This window comes from Agelaius tricolor, unplaced genomic scaffold (genome assembly GCF_023055355.1).
Source record: "Agelaius tricolor isolate 1412-34295 unplaced genomic scaffold, bAgeTri1.0.p SCAF_9, whole genome shotgun sequence".
Classification (NCBI taxonomy): domain Eukaryota; kingdom Metazoa; phylum Chordata; class Aves; order Passeriformes; family Icteridae; genus Agelaius; species Agelaius tricolor.
The window spans coordinates 3,430,270-3,441,478 of record NW_027269269.1 but is presented as its reverse complement, the minus strand read 5'-3'; the positions used below and the strand labels follow the sequence as shown (position 1 = coordinate 3,441,478).

Sequence of the window (11,209 nt, the reverse complement as noted above, 5' to 3'; positions counted from 1 at the left end):
TCCTCCTTTAACTAACAAATTCAGTATGATGTTATTAGTAAAACTGCTAAAGGCATTTCTACATAAAAATGAAATTGCACAGATGCCCAAGTATTCTCTTTTATGCTGTTTTGGTGACATAACTCCCCAATGTCCTGCTTTGAAAAGCCTAGTATTTTCCAGGGCACTCGATAGATTGGCTCTAACTTGAACATCAAAAAGTAACCTTCACATTCATCAATGAAAAGTGACAACTGATTTTATTGACTGTTTTCATTATAACACATGACAGTGGGAATATTTTTCACTGTTAAGATTTTTGAATGGAAGAAAAGTGCAGTTAGTCTGAGTTCCTTACATTCATTAGAAGCAAGACTATTGAAACCATCAACATTTACAATGACACATAAGCAAACACCAGAATCAGTGCCAATAAATACACAGAGTACCAAAATAAATATTTACAGAATTAAAAATATAACAAACACTGATTAGTATATCCTTGTGAACTGCCAGGGAAGTAAGACACCTATTGCTATCAGTTAGGTTGTAAATACATTAAGAATACAGTGGTTCGAGGAGACACGTACTCATAAAAGTTTGTAGAGGTGGAAAGGAGCAGAGTGTGTCTAACAGTCTGTTATAAAACAGCCTCCCGGAATGTTGTGAGCTTTCTTTAAGAAAAAGTTGGTGCACACAGGCCCACCAGATCATTACCAAACCTTTTAGATGAGAAGAGCGGGGAGTTCTGGCTTTACTCACTCATTATCTCAAATAGGTTGTACGCTACCTTACAGGAGTGGCTGACACAAAAAATATAAGGAAATATTGTAATTAACTGTAATTATTGTAATCTGTCAGCTATATCACATCTTACAGAAACAGGCTGAGTGACCTCTAACAGGACACACATGTCCCCTTCAGCAGGCAGGAAACACCAAGAGCATTGCTTTGTCTGATGCAGTCCCTGCTACCCCTTTCTCAGGCATGCCCTGATGTTTAAGCAGAGTTGGGCTGCCATTAAAGACTAAAACCATGTTGTATTTTCTGGGTTTATTGTATTTTCCATCACCCACATTCATACCTCATCTCCCATTTCAACAGGACCTCAACACCAGGCTTCAACACCAGAGCAGGGAAAATTCAGATGGAGCCAAGTTATGGGATCTTCACTCAATAAAAACCAACAGCACTTACAGATCCACCGATATCAGATAGAATACTGGTGGAATGAGTCATTGTCTAGCTGTTAAAATTTCACCCATGGTAGAGGATTTATTTTAATTTCATGAAAAAGCAACAGCTTAAGTCTTGCTCCCCCTTTAGAAAAGCAGGATAATGTTGCTTAGCACTTGGTGCTGCTGCACTGTGTCTTACACTGCCTCCCCACTTGTCCTTGGGCTGCAAGGGTGCAGCCAGAGCTCACCACTCTGACTAGGGCTTTGGGTCCTTGCATCTTCCTGGCAAAATGAGGGTGGAAGAGCAGTGAGATGCCATAGGCCAGTGCTGGGCTACAGGGGGTTTGTGGATGTTTCTGTGCTGAAACTGCCTTTAGAAATTAAGACACTGGGCACTACTCAGGTGTTGATGAGAGCAGTCACACAGCAGTCCACCTGCAGGAGCACTGGCTTCAGCACACACAAGCTCACACTGGCTTCTCACCCAGTGTGACTCATGAACCCAAGCATCAGTGCAAGAAAGAAAGGATACAGGCGTTTTAGGCATATATGTTACTCTTTTTCCACAAGGACAAGCGGTCCAGGCCTTGCTTTTAGCCCACCTCCCAGATGCCCTCTCAGTCCTCCCACCCCAGCACCATCACCCTGCCTTTTCCTGCTGCTGCCCAGGGCTGACACCTCCACATGGCAACACCTTGCACCCCTCTGCTGGCAACACAGGGCGAGGTCACACAGCAAATTCTGCTGGTGACTTGGGGTGCCTTGCAGTCCACAGGCTGCAGGTGAGTTGGGACACACCTTCTCCTCTGCTGCTATTAACCAAGAATTACATTTTAAGGTCAGCCTTAATTCAAAGCAGATACAACCAGTTTTCTTTTACAAGCACATTATGTTCAAAGCTTCAAATGCATCTGCATAAAAAGCCCATGGAAACAACCTGACACTGATTTAGCAACAGTTTTGATGCAACATCTTCCAAAATAATAAAAATCTATTAAAGATCTTACCATTTAGTCCCCACATACCTTCTCCCTAATGACACGTTAAAATGTGGCTGTGCAATAATTAAAGGGAGGCTTCATTAGTTACCATATCAAAAACATGAACAATAACAAAACAAGTGGGGGGTTTAGAGCTCTGGAAAGAAGCTGGTCCTGGTTTTGCCATCAAGAGTTAAATTAAGGAAGGCAGCGATTGTGTTAGCTGTAATTTAAACATGCTGAGCACTGGAGTTATGTGCTGGAGTGCAGCTTGTTAGGATGAAAAACAATGGAAAGACATGTTTTGCATTCAGATCAGTGAAAACACTAACACAGTAATGTAAAAGACTGCACAAACACCTGAATAATGTTAATCTTAAAAAAAAAGGAAGACTTGTTTAAGAAATACTTTTTTCCTTAGGATTAAGAGATTAAGGACTTCTGCCAGTTCTTACTGGAGTCAGTGGAAGCTTTGCCACAGCAGAACTGGATCCTGGCAGGAGATTGTCCTGTTGGCAAATGCCAGTTTCCTAACTTTGTGGCCATAGCAGGATTAGCTTTTATTGCAGAGCATTGCTTGGATGTGATGTCAAAGCAGGCAAAGCAATCTTCTTTTAGCCATTGCTACAAGAAGCCTTTCAGCCTGGCAGTTTAAATTCCTTGCCCTCTGAGGTGCTTAACCTTTTCCTCTCTGTACTGCAACTTTGGCTCTATTTATTTAAGTATGTGCAGAAAGGAAAAAGGAAAGCAAAGATAAAATCTGGGCACAGTCTGCATAACAAACAGCTCCTGGACTTTCCTTCAAGAATGACCTGCTTCCTTGCTACATTTACTAAATTGTTCACAACAGGAAAGTGGAGGAATGTATTCCATGCTATGCAAAATATCACTTAACATCCTCACCCATATGTATGAGATCACACAGCAGACATCTCCATTTTAAATATCTTTGCACTTATTCTGAGGGGGTTTAATTTTTTCAAGACCAAGAAGTAGAAACAAAGACCTCCTGAAGAGGAGGCAGAGTGGCAGCAGCTCGTCTTTTCTGCTGCTGGAAGGCTAGATCAAAAATCTGTTTCCCAAGCAACTGCAGTATGGCTGAGCTGAAATGAGAGACATACAGGAAAAAACCCCAAAACATCCTAGGCAATAGTACTCACTGTTCGGGGTGGAGAAGCCTTCTAAGGCAAGAAGAGTTTTAACAACCTGCTTTTGCAGGAATCAAGGCCCCCATGATGTGGCTCAAGTGGTTATAGCTATTATTCCTTTGCATATGACAAGTTCTTCCATTTCTCTCTACATGAAATGGACCTAGGAAACACCAAATTAGTGCTGAATGTTCCTACCCGAGATGCTCACAAGGAAGACAAGGTATGAACTAATGATGACTAAAAAATTCCTATGAGCTAAATTAAAAATAAATTGTCCCCTGAAAACAAACAGCAAGACAGACTGATACGTGCTGCTCACAGTAAACAGCACGTGGACTCAGGACAAGAGAATCCTATCATCCCATCCCTCCCATCCCTCAGTGCAAGGGAGGGATGTTCAGCAGGAACCCATCCCAGGCCACTGGGGACAACTGGCAGTGTGATCTTAGCATTGAACCTCAGAAGAGTCATTTATTGTGCAGTTTTGCTTGGACACGTGGGGTTATGTCACCATAATAAAAACATAAACAAAGGGGGGGTGGGGGGAAGAAAAGACAAAATGAAAACCAAAATCAAACCCTGCAGAAGCTGTCATGTGTGAACTCTGCCAAGACTCATTTCTGCATTGTCTTTGAGTTGGTGTCAATTTGTTTTTCAAGACAGAAGCCCCAGCCTTTCATATCAGTAACTACGAAAATACATTTTCAGGCCACCTTGCCTAGACTCCCCCGTTGTGGCTGTTGGATAACCATCTGTCTTGTAAGTGGCTATTGTTACTGTGATCTGTCCCTTTCATACCATTATCTTTCTGAAAAGCCTTTTCTGAAAGTAGTCCATTAGGGCAGGGAAAGAAAAACCTCAGTGCATGGCCACGCAGCAGAATCAATGGTTCCCTTTGATCTGCAAGCTCAGTCAGTACTACAAATTTAAGAAACAACACGGTTTTGCTTTGCTAAGCAAAGCCTGTTAATTTGGCTCATCTGCACTCATAGCATCTTACTGAAAATACCATCTGTATCGGATGTTTTAAGACTTTGGTGCAATACTCGCTTAGATAAATAATTTTGTAAGATTCATTAAAAAATAATCACTGAATTAATTATCATAGAGTACATCTATGCACGTAAATTTTAAAATTCAATCCTCTACTACCCTGAATGGTGGTGAGGATATTCACAGTGGATGAAGAAAATGCTGGTTACTGATGGAATAAGACTGATCATAGTTTTTTCTTATTCTAGGCATGGAATTTCCTCTGAAATCTACTACGAATGTTTGAGTCCTATTACCGGCAAGAGCAAAATGCATATGCACTACATGGAAAATAAAACCTTTTATGTTTGTTGCAGACCACACATTTAGTACTGGAAACTTAGCTCCTATCATGACAAAACAAGTCCACAAAAACATAATTTCATGCTGCTGAAAGGAAATCTTTTGTGCTGATATAAAGAACAGGAGTGTATACCACTGAAATCACTGTAGATAGCTATAAAACACTATGCAATATATAGAAAAACTCTAAGAACATACAAAATTTACCAGTAGGGACCTGAAAGTGCAAAGAGTACACATAACTAAATACCAAGTCCTGATCTATAAAATCCTTTATGAACCACATACAGCTGATAATTACAAAGTATCATTCAGACCACCAAATAACAAATGAAACAAATAAAGAAAAATATACTTTAGGGAAATCAAAACAATGACACCATTGGGAATGTTATCTTTGGGACTCAGAACACCATTTCTACCTCAATACCTACCAAAGCCAAGGAAAATATATGCTTGAACAGGGTAACACAAATAAGAATACAAGCTACCACAAAATGCCTCAGGACTGTTACTTCTTTATGTCTCAGCCTTTAAATCCAGCAAGCCATTAACTGTTTGTTCTTAGGCGTCTCACAGTATTTTACAGGGATCTTTCAGAAATTATATATAGATCTAAAGAAAGCCTTTGAACCCCCTTTCAATGATTGTTTTAGGCATTGTGTGGAGTTATACAAATATATTTCCATGAAAATTGAAAGCCCTGGTAAATATTAGATCTTCTATTACCTTTCAAAATAAAAAACATAGATGGCTTAAAGACAAAAGTGAATTTTAGAAGTACAAAGGTAATTTGAACATGAAATTGTATCTTTACTCTCACACAACCATTACCCTGAATCAACGTCAGCATGTCGCAATGATTCAAAACACTGACGCCCTACTACCAGCTACTTTCCCATTCTCCTTTTAAGGATATGATTGTCCTTAAAATATGTACATAGCAAGCAGCCAAACAAACTGCAGAGAGATTTGCAAAATTGCTTAGAGGGGGTATGTGACAGAAAGCTTGAGGGAGTGGCTATGGAGCACCTTGGCCTGGGCAGCTGCCTTCCCACCCACGCCCCACGCCAGCTCAGAGCTCCTCATTCCCCGGGTTAGCACCCAGGAGGAGGCTGCCCCATGCAGAGGATGGAGGAAAAAACGTGGCAGAAAACAAAGGAGGAGAGAGAAGAATGAAGGGAAGCCAAAGCATTTTAATGATGATTCGTGTTAGTGGTTATGTGAGAAGGAGTTAATCTAGTGTCACACTAATGGTTTTTCAATATAGACATGCCACAATGCAAACAAAACACATATGATAAACAATCTGACACACACAAGTCCTGTAGAGATGGCAGCTGGTATCTCCTAATGGGTTTAAAGATGCACCACTCCTACTACCTGTACTCAATGCTTCCAGTTTTTATGGTACTACCACCACATCCTCCCTCCCTCTCAACTTCCAGTACCCTATAGAATCTCTGTGCACAATTTGTCCTTAGAACAAAATGGGGAATTATGATTTTTCTGCAGAGTTGTCATGCAAGGAAAGATGCATCCCTCACAGTCAAACAAAACCAAAAGAATGGGAAAAGGAATGTCATGTTTAGGGCTGAGGAGCAGGATAATATTCTGTGTTCTGTACATACATCCTTTAGAGGTTGTTTCAGCTTTGACTTTCTAAAATGCATGAGTGGAGTCAGACCAAATGCAAATCCCTTTCACAGGCAAAGGAAACCATGGCCAGTGTGTTTGGAGGCAGATGTGGAGCACAGCCCCCAGGCTGTGAGTGTGAGTGTGCACAGGGACCTTGCCAGGGGCTGTGCCCTTACTGCACATGCATATGTACAACATGTCTGCGGGAGTGGGCACACAGGGAACCACACACCTACATGTCAGGAAGAAAACATAAAATAATCCTCTTTGAAGTGTATTAAGGTTCTTAAACCATGAAAACAGGGGCTCGTCAGGGAAGCTAACACTTTCACTGGGATGCTGCAAGTCGGTATTAAATTCTGCAGCAATTTCAAAACTGGATGCCAATTTCACCTTCATGACTCTAAGGTCATTTCCCCAGTGAACCACAAATCATGCATATACATATATACAATTCTTATTATGGTATTTCCTGGCTTTTTATGGTTTGCCTACAACCTTAATATCCTTCAAATGTATATTCTGTATATTTATTTTCCTCTTTTTTTTCCTTTTGATTTAAGAGACAATAAAACCAACTGCTATGTAAGATCAGACCCATTAGTTTCAATGATGTGAATTTAGGATTCTCTGCATAATATAGAAATGTATATTTTTAAAATGTATATTATTTTTTAGATACGCTGGAGCATATATTTTATATTTAACTGTGGTCTGATGATTAAATACTTATATCAAAATATTTTGTAAATACATAACATTTACCTTTAGACTTCAGTGATTTTTAGAGCTTTTTCAGTGTATCATAAAAATATGTCCTCAGGCACATTAAAACCCTATTATATTTCTTTGAAATGTTGCCAATGCCCATGTACAGTAGCCACTACTCAAAAATGTCATGGCCATTAATACATTTTTCCTAAGATCCAAGCTGATCAGACCATTTAATGTACCACTAGCTTACCATATTTTTTTCTCTCTTAACATAAAATTATTCTGACATTATTGAGAATGAAAATAAAAAGCAATGAGAACCCAAACTTTTTTTTAAATAGTCAAAAACTAATTTTATATATTTTAAAAAATAATACTTAAAAAACAAGTTTCTTTGCTGGGTTCCTTCTCGGTAAGGTTTAAGCCCAGAGCAACTTTTGTCTAAACCCCTGAAAATAGAGGTTTGCAGTGGCAGTGCTGTCAGAACATCTGCTCTGAGCCATGGAATGTGCCACTGGAATAAAATCAGCACTTCAGACTTACTTATCTGGGGATGCATGAGCCCATACAAACCAGAGTTTTCTCTAATTTAAGGTACTTACACAAAGTTCTATCCTTTTAGAACTGTAAAATTATCTACCTATAAAAACTAACTCTTGCTTAAACTCTAGATAATAAGGACAGGTAATTTTTTTTTAATAAAAAATCTGCTAAAACACGTATATATTTACACATGGCGAGCAAGTTATTGTATAAATGTGGACAGTGTGTATATATTGGCATTTAGTAAAATGTTTCCCTGAACCTGATTGTATGCATTATCGGACAAGTATTGATGTAAACATCTGAACCTATGTCAGGTGTCTCTGTTACCCATTTACATTAGACCAGATCAAAACCAACCAGACAGACAGACAAACGAAAATGTGTTTTCCTGTTAGACGAGTCCACCTAACTCCTTAGTTTTATCTCCTGCACACAAAGTCAATCAAGTCTGCTGCTGAGCAGTGTTCTCGTTCTTACAGCAGGCAAAATACCTGTTAGGTGGGTTGTTTTCTGCTTGGCATTTTTTCCAACATCTTGTGGAGCAAACGTCATTTCCAGAGCCAGCCAGGCACCCAGCCTCTACTCCTCCCCGAGAAACAATTAAAAGATAAATGTATAGGAGGAGAACCTCTCATGTCGCTCCTTTTGTAGCTCTGTTCCCTTGAAGAACTCATGACACTGCTTTGCACGAGGAAGGATGGTCATAATCCAAGTCCTGCTTCCAGAAAGGCATGTAAAAATGAACCTCCCCAGTGTTTAATAGCAGAAAAAAGATACAAATGTAAAAAAAGTGCTCAAAAAGAAGTTGACTTTTTGTATTCAGCCACACAGTCTAGTAAGAAGAGACTCAGAAGTGCAGGCCCACAGAGTACGGTGAAGGAAGCCTTTTAGGTGACTTTCTTCAGGTGATGCAAAACTAATTCATTATCTGTGGTCTCCTAAGCAGACTTTCCCACAAGGGGCTTCGTTCTCTGCCTTTGCCTCCAATTCTTACCCAACTACTTTTTGGCACTGTCCTGGTACGTGGCAGTTTTCACAGTTGTCCCCGTTACTGACCCCGCTGCGCCCCTGTTACTGACGCGGCGTACCAGGACTTTGGAGACGGGGATTTTTGTTCTGTGCATCTCACTTTTGGCCAGGTGATGGTGTGCGACGTGATGGCTGTTACTGGCATCTGCTCCATGGCTAGCAGGATGTGATGAGGAAAGGTGTTTAATGCTGATGGGTATCTTGGAGTCCTTGGCGGCGCTGGAGGGTGTTTTCAGTGAGCTCACGGTCGTTATGGGAGACACAGGCTTGGAGCGTGGCACACTGGGGACTTCCTCATGTGTGGGCCCCGCTGGTGGGTTCTCATCCGGCTCAGCATACAGGTCATAGAGAGCATCCCCACTGTAGCTATCCCTGGGAAGGGTTTCCTTCTGGATGCTTGTGGAACTATCTTCCTCGGGACCAGGGGTGGTGGAATCCCAGTAGCCCTCATCGCTGTTTGGGACACCCTCGTGCTGTTCCTTTTCCCTGCTCTTCTGCTCCTCTTTGTGGTTCAGGTGAATGGCAATCTGGTGGAGACCACCACGTTTCACCATCACCCTATTCTGGGCCCCCTCGGTACCTCGGCTTTCCTTCAACCCCTCGGGCTTCTTTGTCCCTCCTCCGCTTCCTCCTCCTCCTGGCGTCTTAGTCTCGTCCGTCTGTGACAGCATATCCCAGAACTCCTGCAGGCAGGTGTCATCCACCTGGTCGGGGCTGGCCATCTCCTCCCCTCCTCCCTGGTAGGCCACCATGGTGGGGTGCTTCTTGGTGGCCCCCAGCTTGCTGGGCCCGGGGGTGCTCTTCTCGCAGACGCCACTCCCGCCGCCCACATCCTCCTCATGGTCCGCAATAATATCTCCGCAGCCTGTAAGAGAGTCAAAGCTTTTCAGTGAAGTCACGTCAGCAAACATCAAACAAATACGATCAATCGATTGCTCTGAGGGTGGATCAACAGAGGAAGGGTCAGGGGCGGCTGCCGTCTCTTGACCGCTATCACAGTGAGGTTCAACAGGGGGGATAGTCGTTATTGGAATGTCACCTGTTATCGCCGCATCCTTCGCAGTCCCAACCTCTCCGGCGGCCGGCTCCGGTCGCTCGCGGCTGAGCTCCTCGGGTGGCCGCACGGCGGCGGCGGGCGGCTCCTCCCGGGCCGGGGGGCTGCTGGCCCGCGGCTCCGCGCCGCCCGCCTGGGGCTCCTCGGCCGCGGCGGGCGCCTCGCCGCTGCGCTTCTCCCGCGGCGGCTCCGGCCCGGCGACTCCCGCGCCGCTCGGGCTCTCAGACAAAGGTTTCGGCGTCTCCTCCTTGATGCACTCCAGGCTGGCGGTCAGGGAGCCCGGCATTATAAGGCCGGACGGGATGTCCGAGGTTTCCCCCCTCTCCTCCTTGCCGATTTTGTCCTTTTTGTGCCACCGCATGCTGCTGAAGATCCCCTTCAGCCCCTTCTTTTGTCTGCCGCCGGCCCGCGGCTCCGCGCCCTCCGCCTGCCTGCCGTTCTTCCTCAGCAGCGAGAAGAAGCTGTGCGACTTGGCCACCGCGCTGCCGGCGGGGCCGCCGGGGCTGCCGGCCGGCCGCTCCTGCGCCTCGCGGCTCGGCGCCTCGCCGCCGCCCGGTTCCTCCTTCTTGCTGCTCTCCAGCACGGCGTCGGCCAAGCCGTCGTGCGTCCGGCTCCGCACCATCCCCGGCTTGCCGGCGCCCTTACCCTCCCCTCCTCTGCTCCGCACCCCGAAGATGCTCGGCATGGTTCCCCCGGACTTCCTCCTCCTGAAAAGCTTGAAAGCGGTTTTGTTAATCCTCCCCGACGGCTGCTCGGCGGCCGGGGGCTCGACACAGTCGCAGTGCGAGTCCATTTCTGCCTCTGCCGCTGCAGCCGCGGCCGCCGCGGCTTCCCCTCCGCCGCGGAGCGCGGTGCGATCCCTCAGTGACAGCCCCGCCGCCGCCGCCCGCCCGTCTCCATGGCAACCCGGCGGAGGGAGGGAGGCAGGCAGGGAGGCAGGGAAGGAGGGAGGGAAGGAGGGGGATAAGCCGCTTTCCCCCGCCGCCGCCGCGGCCCCGCCGCCCGTTCCGAGCCGCCCCGCGCCGCCGCAGCGCCGCCCGCCCCGCCGCCCTTACATAACGCGGCCCCTGGCCGCCGCCCGCCGCCTCTCCCACGCACGGCCGGGCTCTCGGGTGCCCCGCGACGGTGCCGCGCCCGGGCGGGCAGAGCTCGGTTTTTATTTGTGACGGCGTTTTGCATCGCCGCCCTATCCCGGCGGCACGGTCGCAGCGCGCTCCGGACCGCGGGCGTTGCGTGGCTGAAGCCGTGGGCTGGGGGATGCAGCGAAGCGCTCGCAGCGCCGACAGAAAGAGGGGGCCGGGGTGGCCGGGGGGTGGTGGCGGTCTGCAGGTGCCAGTGCACCACACGGCAGGGACAGACGGGTGGGAAAATGGGACACGCAGACAGAACCCGGTACGTAAATACTCCTGGGGGCAGAGGAAAAGGATGCTAAGTTCTCCCCGCTCCCCTTGCTTTCCCATCTCCCACCTCACCAGGACGACTCCCACCGCCCCCGTGTCCCTCTTTCTCCGCAGTGCCTGGGGCCACATGTGCCCACTGCCGACGACCAGCAGTGGCACAAGCTGGGGCACAGCCCAGCCTTCTCCCCATTCGCCTCCCCTGCCA

General features: G+C 46.1%; 1 protein-coding gene across 1 annotated transcript; it reads right to left on the bottom strand.

The window, feature by feature from the left end:
* Positions 1 to 220: 220 nt before the first annotated feature.
* Positions 221 to 10,532, bottom strand: AMER2 (APC membrane recruitment protein 2). The gene is made up of 2 exons (XM_071434050.1): positions 9,590 to 10,532; positions 221 to 9,415 (listed from the first exon to the last, which is right to left on the bottom strand). Exons 1-2 carry the CDS (start codon positions 10,395 to 10,397, stop codon positions 8,520 to 8,522), a joined length of 1,704 nt encoding a protein of 567 aa, XP_071290151.1. The 5' UTR covers positions 10,398 to 10,532; the 3' UTR covers positions 221 to 8,519.
* Between the last annotated feature and the right edge of the window lie 677 nt (positions 10,533 to 11,209).